Source organism: Poeciliopsis prolifica, unplaced genomic scaffold (genome assembly GCF_027474105.1).
Source record: "Poeciliopsis prolifica strain line A6 unplaced genomic scaffold, Auburn_PproV2 SCAFFOLD002, whole genome shotgun sequence".
In the NCBI taxonomy this organism is placed as follows: domain Eukaryota; kingdom Metazoa; phylum Chordata; class Actinopteri; order Cyprinodontiformes; family Poeciliidae; genus Poeciliopsis; species Poeciliopsis prolifica.
In genome coordinates this window covers 17945024-17958553 of record NW_026562377.1, presented here as the reverse complement: position 1 = coordinate 17958553, position 13530 = coordinate 17945024, and the positions used below count along the sequence as shown (strand labels likewise).

At 39.7% G+C, this 13530-nt stretch overlaps 1 protein-coding gene across 2 annotated transcripts in view; it reads right to left on the bottom strand.

The window, feature by feature from the left end:
- The window catches only part of ssbp4 (single stranded DNA binding protein 4), a 101496-nt gene extending 89661 nt beyond the window's left edge, over window positions 1-11835 (bottom strand). For both annotated transcript variants that reach the window (XM_055048376.1, XM_055048369.1), the window contains exon 1: window positions 11673-11835. In XM_055048376.1, the coding sequence (XP_054904351.1) occupies window positions 11673-11728 (56 nt within the window). In that variant the 5' untranslated portion in view covers window positions 11729-11835. The remainder of the gene's footprint in view (window positions 1-11672) is intronic.
- Between the last annotated feature and the right edge of the window lie 1695 nt (window positions 11836-13530).

The window sequence follows — 13530 nt, the reverse complement described above, 5'->3', positions numbered from 1 at the left end:
TCCTTTTCCAGAACAAATTACTTTCTCACAGCAGCTGACTCACTCCTGTTACTTGTCACTACCTTTGCCTTATTAGTGCTCATCACACAGTCACCAGAAGGGATCTTGATAAGTAAAGCTGGCCCAGACGTCAGAAAGCTCAAGGCTATCATCCCAAGCAACTCAAATGCTGTCGCCTACATTTAACTGAACTTTACAGACTCAGACAAAACTGCATCATTCTCCTCAAACAATCAAGGACAAAAGATGTACCTGCAATAGTTCTACAATATGTACAGGCACAAATGTCCAGATTTCAGCGAAGCTGCAATGTTTTCGTCGGTAATAAACAATTATTTCTATACAGATCACACACATTCAGGCTGGCACAGACACGGAGATATGTTGTTTGGGTCGATGATGCTGAGTGAATCAATATTGAACTAGGCCAACAGTTGAGCAACCAGATTTTTTAAGCTTTGGATAATCAGAATTGAATGCAACTAAGTGGCATGAACCGACATCCATCTGCTAAAAGGAAAACAATTTGTTGCAGCTGATCCATACCAGCTTAAGCTCACAACAAACAGAAAGCAGTATCACAAACTTTTCTCTGCTTTAAAACCACATAAGTAGCTGATTATCTATTGTACACCAGCACATGCAAACTAAATAACATTTCATTGAAAATGAATCAGATTTCATTAATGACTGTTTTTATTATTATGGAATAATACTGTATATTATTTTAAACGCTAAATCTTTCTCCAAAAATATGAAATGAAAATTATGTTTTAATATAAGTATAGCATGTATTTATTGCATTATTAAAAAAAACAACATAATTTTATAAGTAAGGATTAGAAATGGGTTAAAGCTGTCAAATCTAACATGTCAAAACTTACACTCACAAAAATAACTAATTAGACTTAAAACTATTATTTTGCATGCAGAGGAGGTCAAACATGTTAAACTGTTCCAGCCTCCTGACAGATGTGACTGAGCTAAAGCAGGGATCATTCAGTCATGAGTGGAACTAAAAAAAAAGACGAATAATCGGGTTCTGCTGAATCATATGATTAAAATTTAATAATGGAGTACACGGTTTGATCACCACATCAACAAGGCGTTTTTTTGGATGTGTTGCAGCATTGCAACTGTAAATGTGAATTATCTTTGAGTCCATGCTATGCCGTCTGCATTGACGAAGATTCACTCACTTCTACATGCCGGATGCTAGAAACTAAGAGTAAAATGTGCAATTTGATCGACTTTATGACTAATTTGGCGAATTACAGTCTCACCACTCAGGACTCTTAAAGAGAATTTCAATTTCATTCCCAGATGGTTAAAGCCAAAATTAACAATAAAACACATGCTTTCAAGCTGCATTTATGTATGTTCCATGTGAAGCCCCCTTTCTCTGGATTTGAGAACAGTTTTTGGTGAGGCACGAATGTGGAACAGAGAAATTGCTGCATTTATCTACATCTTTAGATGAAGACTAAGGAAAACAACAAGCTGAAAAGAAACAAACTAAAATGAAAATCTCCATTAAATTGCTTAATTATACTGGTAACCATGCCCTTTTTATTGCCCTTTTAACTCTCTTGCAGCATGAGGCAAAGGATATGTGCTGACTGGGCTCCCCTTCAGCTTAAGAGATGCCAGGACCGGAGGGAGCAGCATCAGGAAAACCAGGGCCAATTGTTTATTTTGCCAGTCCTCCACATGATGTATGACATAATTGCATCTTGCTTTCTTTTTCACATTGATTTAGTGATATATAATAGGGTAAAAAAAAAAAACAAAGGACACCTCTCAGTTAAATTGCTGATTTAAAAAAAAAGGTCTCTGGGAAGGGAAGTGAAATAATTGCATGTATGCAACAAAAAATAAGGGCAATTATTTTACTCATTAAACAAAACTGAGAAAATGTTAGGGCACCATTCCTGTCACTAACTAGAGTTACAATCTTTAGCTGAAAAAACTTCACTGAGCTACTTCTAGTCGGGGCATCAGGGGCCAACGTGGGTTTCTTGCCATGTTCAGCTCATGTCAAGTCAATTTGCAGGAAATCAACATCTGGTCTTTGATTCAATCCAGGAGTTACTGTTACAATTTCCTCAATGATATGATATGATTCATGATGGACTCTTTGTTGGTGAGCTGATCAGGCCCCGCTTCTGTAAAACATCCCCAAACATGACGGTTCCACCTTCAAAGTTTTATTTTACAGAATATATTACTTGGCTCAGGTCAAACATATCCCTTCTTTTTTCTAGTGTTTAAATAATTATATCTTAGACTAATATGTCCAAAGACCATTATCCCAGAACGTCAGCTCTTTAGTTTGCCTTTATTTAAACTTAGTCTGGCCTTCATGTTTGCTTAGAGAGTAACAGTTTCATCCCTGCACACCTCCCTGGAGAGTCAAACATTTGCAGTCTTTTTTTTCTTGTTTTTGTTTCAAGAGGTCTGTTGGAGGTCTGACATTATAAGGTTTTTAAGATTTAATTTAATATATGGCATCCTATTTTTTTATTCTAATTTTTTTCAAAAGTCTGTATTTTTATTTAAAGTTGTTTATTTATTTACCTCTGAATTTTTCCAGGAACACTGCTGCATGGATTTTATGCACCTCACATTACTAATGAATTGTTGACATGTTATTTCACCTGAAGTTGTTTTAGCATCTTCATATTATGAAACAAGATTCAGTAAGGGTTGCTGCCGCCGCTTGCAAGCACTGGAAGCAGAACAGCCAAACAACTTGATGCATTTTCTCTGTTCAGTAGTGTTGAAGAAAACATATGTAAGAAGTGCTCCAGCACATTGACTTAATATTTCTGAAAACAGCCCTTTCCATTTAAGGACATTTTTTTCCCATGTTACATTTACACATTTAGTTTCCATTGTGTCAGGCTGAACAGTTCACATGGCAGTGACGTTACGGTGAAAGCAGGGGAAGTCCACTGTTGTAATGTGTAAAACTGAGCCCCTATTTGCGGTGTGAAACACCCAGCAGCAAGCGTCAGTTCCTATATCCCCCCCCCTTTTTTCTTTTGCGCTGTACAGGATCCCCCAGACATTCCCATGAGTTCTGCGGCAATGAAATTTTCATGGCGGAGGCCGGTGTGATCTGAGGGGCACTGCGCACCAGCGATGGGCACCTGCCCTGGCTGCGATGCATTATTTAAAAACACTCATTCAATCCAGGCTTCAGGGGACACCTTTTGTTACTCTGTCAGAAGCAGTAAGTGTAACTCTGCAGAACAGGACCTTCCATGCAAGCCGATGATGCGGTTTTCTAAAAGAAGCATGCTCACTACGACAGGTGTGCGTACGAGGTAAACCAAATCGCCGTCTGGTTCTTTTCTCCTCTATGGACACCTGAAAAGTATATTCCTCTTTAGTGACCCCGCCGCATGCTTACAAGTGTCACTCAGGAATAAAAGATGAGATGTTTACAAGACAAACCACACATGGCCTTCTCCTCAGTGTCTCCCATTTCCTCTCCTCTGGCTTTCACCGTCTCACTGATGAAATGCAGCAAAGGAAAGCTCTGATGCTAATCATACGCTGGGAAGTGGGAGATCAGACTGAGTGGGAGGAGGCTCGTTTGACCTGTAACTGACTCAACATCACGGCCCATGATAGTAGGTTCACTGAGCATCTGTCTGTCATGCTCTTTCAGCTGCAGGATCATTTGCATCTATTTTTACTCCATACTCATTGAGCAGGATTGTAGCCAGAGGACAGGGGGGGGAAAAAATGTCTACCAGCCCCTTTGTGATTTTCTCTCTCTTTTAGCTCCTCCTTTTCATTCAAGCGGAACAGCACTTTGTTTCACATCTATTCATCAAGAAGATCTCTCTGCCTGCATCGTCCTGAGGAGCAAACCCTGACATTTAGCCCCAGGCTGTCCCAGGCAGCCTTCCCTTTCCTTCACTTGCCCCCAGAGATGCAGGCATCCCAGCTGAGTTTAGCCAGCTAAAGCGCAGACAGTGAGAAAATTAACTTTCATGTCCTGATTTGAATAATTCAGCAGTGATCGCCGTGCCAGAACGAGGTAAAAAGTGCAAAGAGGTGATGAAGAAGGAAGAAGCTGATCCAGTTTTTGAGACAAGAAGAAAGAAATATACAGTGTCTCATGCAACTAATCGTTGATTTTATAAAGACATTTTGTTGCATTTTAAACCCAAACTTCAAAATGTGACAAACCAGCACATACATAGCAGGTAATGCTATGTATGTGTCCAACCCCCTTTAATCTGTCGACCCTAAGCGCCATTTCCCTTCAGAAGTCGCCAAATTATCCTCCCAACACGTTTCCTTCCACTGCTGCCCTGTTTTTAACTCTGAGCAGCTTCCTTCACTGCGAAAACACAAAATCTCAACAAGTATTTTTGGTCTAGTTTCTAGGGTAAATATCTTATTACACTTAAAATAAGACACATTAGTTCAAAAAGTAACTTTTCAGCAAGATATAGAAACTTGTTTTAAGTGAATAATTCCTTAATACTGATGAAAAAGTACTTGTTCTATTGGCAGATAAATTAACTTATAGCATGGGAAAAATACCTTCTTATGAGTTAAATAATCTGTCAAGTAGTTTTTCATCAATATTAAAGAATTGGTTACTTAAAACAAGCTTCTATGTCTTGCTAAAGATTTACTTGTAAGTCAGTTTTGTTTTATTTCAAGTTTGTTAAAACATTTGCAGTATAAACTAGAACCAAAAACACTTTGTAAGATTTTGTGTTTTTGCAGTGTTGAAGAAAAGCAACCCCACAGCATGATGCCGCCACAGCATGGCTCCCTGTAGGGATGGGCTGACATGCGGTGAAAGCTTTCTGGACCGTTTGGCAGGAAGTTTGGTTTTAGTCACATCCAACCACAGCATCTTCTTCCACGTGTTTGCGGTGAACTGCAAATCTCCCTCAAATTATTTTCAGCAATGATTTTCTTCTTAAATTCTGTGATAATGGTCAGATTTGTAAAGTGAATGACATGATTGCTACACCTGAGCTGTGCAGCTGCTCTAGAGTGATTGTTAGTAGCTGTCTTGTTTAATGACAGGTTTGTCTGAACAGATTAATGATTATGTCATGATTGGTTTGAACAGAACGTTGTGAATTGTTCAAAGCTAGAACATTATTTTATCAGCCAACCTTGCTTTAAAATCCTCCATGACGTTTTCTGTGACGTTTTTCTGCTGTTTTCCTTCATGTTGATGTTTGTTCACTAACGTTCTCCAACAAACTATACCAACAGCTGAACTTATACTGAGGATAATCTACACAGAAGGAGAAATTGACTACATTGGTGTCAGAGTCAAGGGAGCTCAATACAAGACAATGCCACACTTTCTAGATTTTTATTGGTAATTTGTAAAATATTTTGAAATCTTGGTGTCATTTTTCTACCAATTATTATGAACTCCTGTGTTATGGATTGTCACACAAAATCTCAATAAAACACTAAACTGTGTGTGTGATTTAATAAAATGTGGAATGGTTTACGAGGTCAACAAGATTTCTCTATGCTCACAGAGAAATATTCTGCTGGGAAACACAAATAAAGAGTTAAATGAAGTTATATGGAGGTGAGTGAAGGACCTGGTGCCTGCTTCAGACCTCTGTGATGCTGTAAAGATGTTTCACTGACGCTTATTCCCAGCGCGCGTGCTGTTTCTGTTTGCCTGTCTTTGTTCTGGCGGTTCCTTTGTCAAAACAAATCAGCGTCAATGAGCATGTAAACACAAACGGCTTCAGCCACGGGTTAATCCAGACATTTCTCACACACGCACAGAAATGGGTCTGCATTCATGTGGACGCATCGTGGCAACATGATCATCTCACCGGTACCCGGTTTAGCTCTGATGATCTCCTTTCACCACAAAGAAACATCTCAGGCTTTCCTGAAGATTTAGGATAAGGAGCACTTTGGATGTTACTGGTACAGGTTTCGCCATTAATGAGTTTCATCAGCGAGTAGTTAATGAGGGCAACAATGACATAACCTACCATGAAGCAATTAGTCCAAATATTCAAAACATTCATCTGTTTCCTATTATCACCTGACACTCACCTCATTGCTGTTCGCACAGATGCTTTCCTCTGTATGTTAATAAGAGACAAACTGTTCTGCTCGGTGTGCAGTGTTGCCAAACTGATTAACAACTTCAGGCACAGAGCTTCAATATTTACGCTGCCTACTTTATTTTGAGTGCGAAGGGCAACAAATTTGTGCGGATGCACCAAAAGCGGCTGACAACAGGCGGCATTAATTGACTGTTGACACATCTGAATGGGAGCGCCGTCACCCCAAAGGGCGCTGGGGGTAAATCAAGGGTTTCTTTACTTTTTTCTGAATACTGTTTCTGCCTGTGTTCCTGTGCAGCTCTTTATGCTTCCTTCAAAAGACTAAAATGCAGATGGCTGAGCCATCTGTGTAGAATCAAAACCATGCATTCAGAGCTGAAGATCCCCTGCTAAACGGCATGTAAATAGGTGGGAGGAGCCAGAGGAGGAGCGGAGGATGTAAAGAAACTTGCGTTCAAAACAAACTGATTAACTTTGCACTTGAAGTTCTTCACCCGAACAAATATAGAATCACTTGAAATCACACCAAAAAGTACTGTAAACAAACAGAGTATTAAAAAATTATTTTGCTCCCTGACTGCTAACTGTGGCCCTTCTTAAGAGATAATGATTGAGCGAGCTTAAACTTATTTTTTGTGAATGGAACCTTTAATTTAGGTCACCGGATTTACTAGAACAAACTGAAAGAGATTTCCAAAAGACCACTAATTTTAAAGCTGCTGTGTTAAGTTCTTCCACTCATCCGTGACTTTTTATGTATTTCTATATCCGCTTCTTCCTCTGTGGTTCTGGGGTCTTTCCCCAGGAGTTTGTAGGGGAGTTATGAGTCCTTCAAAGAGCAGCAAAGAGACACAGAGTCCTGACACACACCACAGGGAAACTTACAGCAGCCGTTCAACCCGACATGCAAACACCAACACATCCTGAGACAAAACATGCAAGTTCAAAGCAGAAAGGTCCCAGCTGGGAATCAACCCCAGCACCTTCTTGCTGCCTGAACATCTGTCCTTCTGGCTTGACACCAGTTTTTACTCCTTTCAAAATTAATTTGAAGTAAAAGTCCACCGACAAGGCTTTTTCTGCAAAATAGATATGATTGATTTTCCATGAGTTCTGACTTGTTGAGTCCTATTTATTTTTCTTAGGTTTAGAAAATATAGAAATGTTGTGAGGGTTCTTTATTTTTTAGAGAGAGCATTGCATCCAACAGAAAATGAAGGAATCATAAGGTTATGCTCATGTATGCGTCAACAAAATTGCAATTAACTTTGATCAGATCTTTACAAAAACCAAAACGTGCATCAACGAGTTATAGACTGAAAATAACTCATTCTTAGTTTTCATGTGTTTAATAAATAAGAAGAGAAAAGTTTAATTTTTCAGTAATTGACTCAAACAGAATCAAACAAAGAGAATTTCTTCCATTTCTGATCTGAATGTTTTTTTATGACAACATGCATCGGTTCTTCCTCTGCTTTCATTATCACAATACGTAAATCTGTTTCCATGAAAATAACCTTACACAATGATCTGGTGTAAACACACCCCTACACCCTACACTCCTGCTACCTGTGGCCTGAGGAAAGTGAGCCCAGCTGGCTGAACCCCAGTTATATGGCGGTTGCTTGGCTAGGTATCCACCTAATTTTCTGCATGCCAGTCTGTGTTATGTTGCTGAACAAAATCAAGTCTCAGTTTTAAGGCTTTACAGGATTTTATATATATATATAAATATATATATAAATCCTACATTGTGCAACACAGCATCCTAAACACACTCAACCACACTGTTGAGCTTGTATCTAGGAACATTTTGTACACTACGCCAGAGATCCACAGCATGCAACTGAGAAGTTCAGTGTGAACTCTTTTTTGGTTGAAATATGGTTGAAATATTTCAGGAGAAAAGATAAATTCCTAAAAAGCAGCTGCACATTTGCAAAAAGAAAAATATGAAAAAGAAGTCAAGAGGCCTTCTTGTTGTTTTCAACACGAGCATAAAATTTTTTTAAAATTTTGCACTGCAAGAGCAAAGCAAGGAGGCAGTTTATCAAAATGTTTATAGACATAACCATTAATATTTCATTCTACAAGTTTTTCTATGAAACATTAATGCTCGAGTGTAACTCATGTGTTCTGTCCACACCCATGCGGTCTGACTTCCTCCAGCTGTGCAAGCAAAACATTTCTCTACACTAATATTTCCTAAATGTTGGTGTCAACAAGTTTTGCGCTCCTAGCTGAAACATTGCATCACCTGTTCCTCATTAAAACAACACCAAGATAAACATGCAAGTGCAGCACCTGCACTGTACTTCCAGCTCACTTTTGCATTCTTATTTTACTTAATGTCATGAAATCTTTCATACATTTTATTAAACTAGAAAGACCTGAAGGCAAATTCTAACAAGAGCTGCAGCTCTCATGCCAAACTCTTGCCTTAATGCCATACACATCCATCTGGAGAGCCTTCTTTTCATTAGGCCAATATGTAAAGAGTTGAATGAATATGTAAATATGAATATGATAATTCACTGAAGCCACTGTTGTGAGCTCCATGATTACAAGGGAACATGTGTTAGCCCTGCGGGACGAGTTAGGGGGACAAGACAGGTGAGGGGAGAGGGCAAGCCTTTTCGGTGATGTGTGGACGTTACCTGCTGGCCTGTGACGGATATACACCCCACATACACTGCTTTGCAAAAATATTCACTTTCTCCCATTATGTCCCGTTTAAACCTAAAACTTTATTGTATTTTCCTGGGATAATAAACAAGGCTTCAAAAGCTCCTTCACGAGGTAAAATATTTAAAATGTAGTGGCGTATTTAAACCCCTTTACTCTGCCGCTTGTGAGAGATTTAGATGGCGATCAACTGCCATCGACTATTAAAAAATTGGACTTTTGTGTATTTAAACTTCTGTATGTGTGGCTGTTCTGCGAAGGTTTCAGGACCAGGAATGTGTCACTTATGAGGTGGAGAAAAAGTTTAAAGCTGAATTTAGATATAAAATAATATTCGAAGCTCTAAAATTCACCAAGCATTCTTGAGCTAATCATCTAAAACTGTAAAGCGTGTGTTTGAACTGCTGACCCATGGCAACTCTGCAGGAGCTGCAGAAATCCACAGCTCAAGTAGAATCTGTTTGCAGTCATGCACTTTACAAATCTGGCATTTCTCAGAACGTTGCAAGAAGGAAGCTATTGCTACGAGAAAGTCAGTCATGGAAGGGTTTGCCATAGACTTGGGAGGTTCTCTGACCAGATACGATCACGACAAAATGAAACTTTCTTGTAAAGTTGGCAGAAAAACATTAATACCACAAAATACCTAGAAAAACTTATGACCACAGGGAAAATGGTGGTGGCCACATCATGCTGTGATGACGCTTTCCTTCAGCAGTTTCAGAACCGATGCACAGGAAGTTTATTCACCTTCTAGGAGGACAACAGAAATAACAAACAGAGCTCCATTGTTAATGGTTTAGATAAATTGTGTTCATTTCTTATAATGGCCCAGTCAAAGTCCAGACTTGAGACTAATTAGAGCCAGGTCTGAACATGTATTAAATGTCTTCTGGATTTTCATTTATTTAAAAAAAATAAATAAAAACACTGAAAACTGTGTGTCATGTTCTTTCCATTTCACAGTTATGCATTTTCTAATAAATATATGGAGCATCTGTAATTACTGACAAAATGGAAAAAAAGTTAAAGTGTAGTGAAGTTTTTGTATTTCACTGAACACGTTTAACCCTCTCAGGCTCAAATTACTTGCAAAGACTAGCTAAGTAGCATTTAGCTGTTGCAAATCTGCAACATCTGCCTGGAGAGGGTTAAAATTGTGATGTCTAATGGAAGAAGCAAGTTGCTGCAAATAAATGACATATATTTAAATGCAAGGAAACAGCAGGGTGGAAAAACAAACAGGAGGGTTGTTTTTGTAATTTAAGCAACCTCGAGTTAGACTCATTCATCATTTGCAGCTTTTCTCAAAAGACTTGTACTTTTTATGAGTTAAATTATTAATCCTCCACCTACACTATCATTTGAAATACATGCTGCCTCTGCGCTGATTTCACTCCTAGTGACACATGCAACATAATCCACAGTCCCCTGAACAAGCAAGCACAACTAAGAACTGACTAAAGACACATTATTTAAATTATAAATGGCTTTTCACCATACTGTAAATAACCCAGGCTCCACAAACCGGCGTAAACTGAGATGCTGGCGCTTCATATGCAATATTAAAGCATCATATGCTGGTTCAAAGGTCAGCCCGCCTGCTGCTGCTCATAAACTCACATGGGACTGTTTTCATTTAGGATTCACTCCTCCATGTCAGCACACGCAAATACACAAACTCTCAAATTTTCTACGAAATAACGGGAGTTCAGGGTGAAATCAGACGCTCCGTGCAAGCAGATGTGCACAAAGTCGCTACTCGAGGAAGCCTCCACTAAGCGCATAAGTGACTCGCATCACTAGAAAGCCTAATCAATGGACAATGACACGGCAGTGCATCAAAACATATAAGAGAGTCTCAAAAGAAATTATGTTTCCATTACAAACGTATGACGGGGATCGCGCAACAGCCTCCCAAGGACTTGACATTGTTTTAGGGATTACAACTGCATCTCCACGGGGAGCCCGGCTCGCTGTTCCACAAACTCGTACTGTTTGGTGCGTAATGGTGACAGAACAGCAGCGCGATGATACAAAGAACTCCCCAAGGCTCACATAAAAAAAAAAAAAAACTTTATTATTATTATTATTATATTTACCCTACTGAAGCTGAGCAGAAAAGGGACAGCCATCACTCTGTCGGGACTATGACATTTAAAAGTTGCTCCTAATAAACCAGAAAACGAGTTTATTGGACCAAATCTAAAATGGCACATGGGATTTTTGGGGACGATATCTGCTTGAAATAAAGCTTCTCTATAAAATAAAAGCTGCGGTTTTCACTTTAAAAGTTGAGCACTGTCGTGGTTGCTGAACGGGACAGAGCTTCCCTCCTCTTGCCGCCTGAAGTGCCTGCGCCCCGTGTTTTACGCACCAAAACCGCGCAGCCTGAGCGCTTCGAGCCGCTAAAAAGAACCAAATCCATCCGAGCATCCAGCGGCTTCATCCCCGAAAGTTTCACGGAGACACACGCGAGCAGTCCACGCAACCACGGACACATGCTTTTGTTTCCCCCCCACCCCGACGACAATGCCTCCTCAACTTTTACCGCCGCACAAGTGCGCGTTATAAATGACCGGGTGACTAAAAACACAATCCGTGATCTCGTCCAACAATCCCGCACCAACTTACAGAGCTGTTCGCTCACATTGTTGGGAAACGACAGGCGTATAATTACTCACGAGAAGTGTGCGTTTTTTTTCTGTTTTTTTTTTTAAGGAAAAAGTTTAAGAGACGCACCTCCAAGGTGGTCGGATGAGTTGAGGAGGAGCGCACTTTACTGCGGCGCACTCCTTTAAATTACACCACCTAGTTTAGAAAGTTGTGCGCCCCTCCGCTGCCCCCCTCACGTTTAAGCAGGTAAAAAACTCTGACAATAAAGCAACACAATCCACTTACTTTTCTCTCGCTTGGCTATCGGAAGGGACGACAGCTCCTTTACCTTTGGCGTACATGCTGAATTCTGTTTTAAGACTTTTGCCCCACTCAACACCTGTCAAAGAAAGCAGCCAGGAAAACGCTCCATCTCCATAGCTACCCCTTTAGTGTTTTTCCTCCCCCCTCCTCCTCTACTCCTCCTCCCTCTCCTCCTCCCTCCTCCCCATCCTCTTCCCTCCTCCCTCTCTCTCGCTCTCCCTCCCTCCCTTCTTTTTTTTTTTTACATCTCCAACATTGGCCACAAATCAGGCACAGTTTCTACTGGGGGGCTTGAAACCGTCAGCAGTTGGATTTTTTTTTTTTTTTTCCTCCTTCTCAGTCGCTGTTCCACTGACCTGCTCCTCCTCCCTCCGCTCTGCAAACGGTGGGGGCTTCTTAAAGGGAAACGCACACTCTTTTTTTTTTTTTTTTGTGGAGTTTCATCAACGTGAGGAGAAAAAAAGGGGTGGATGGGGAAAGGTTTGCCGGGTACTTTTACTCCCCTGTTCGGGACAGGGTTGCTGGTTTATCCTCCCTCTTTGGTCTCTTAAAAACATACCAGCACTTTGACAGGCCTTGATTCATGCACAGGGATGGAAATATTATCTAATGAAGCCTTTTCTTGCAGGCTCTTGCCTTTGTGTTGAATGAGTTCTATATGGAGTGAGTGACGAGAATTGATGTTGAAGCCAAGTGGCATTTAAATTGGTCAGATTACAACTTGCCATCTATTTCTTTTGGATGTCTGGCCTGTTGATTCAGGGTTTGTCTAATTGTTACTTTGTGTTGTTTATTTTTGTGACTAACAACTGGAAACGGTGGTAAGAGTGGAAAAGGAAAGTCACCAAGTAACATCTCTTGAGGTACTCCACAAAAATGATATTCAGGGAAAGACAGCAATGTTAATGTATTCCATTGTAGGATCGATACTAAATGACAGAGCTATTGTATCAAACACAGGCGTGAAACTGTTCTGCAGATGCACTGATCAGACTTGTTACAGAGATGCACTGACTGAGAAATTCAGTTGTCTTTTTTATTTTTTGGACATCAGGCCTGCTAATTCAAATTTTGACTGAATTTGAGAAAATATGTTGTTTCAATTAAGACAGTAAAAATAGGTCTTGACTTCATACTTCATCTTTTTTTCTTCATGATTACAATAACATGCATTCAAGATCATACTAAAGGAATGAATTTTTAGCTTTCAGATGTGTAGGCAAAAAATCTGAAACGTTTCTCTTTATGTTTTTGGTTTCTGACTTCTCTCATTTTTGCATAAATACTTTGGTTTTTCTTCTTGAACAATCATTTTCATTTATTCAGCTTACGTGTTTATATTGTCACTTGATATGTCAGATATCAGATGTACCTGTGATAAGAGAAGCACTACCAGAGCCATAATTAACAGGTGATTAGATCAAGCACTCATGCGTCACAGGACTAATCCTTCAAGTGTTACCTGCAGAACCAATAAGTGAGTTGAGGCTGCTGATTGTTGCAGAAGGTGATCTGTGCTTATTTTCAGTGTAACTATTTACATTCATTCAAGATATTCCTAAAACCAGCTCTTGACTTTATCTGTCTTCAAACACTGTTAAATACGCACATCGTCATAGCAACATTGCATTGCTGTGTGTAGATGCACAGTTGATAGAAAGACGAGTCTGACATTTCAATATGTGCCTAGTAATTTGGCAATAAGGAAAACGATAAAGTTCAGGATATTCTTTCATACAACATAAGAAACCAATGGATGAAATTAGTGTAAATGAACAAACTAATAAAGACCAAAGAACATACTTAGACAGGAAACTGTTATCAGTTTTGAATAAATTTA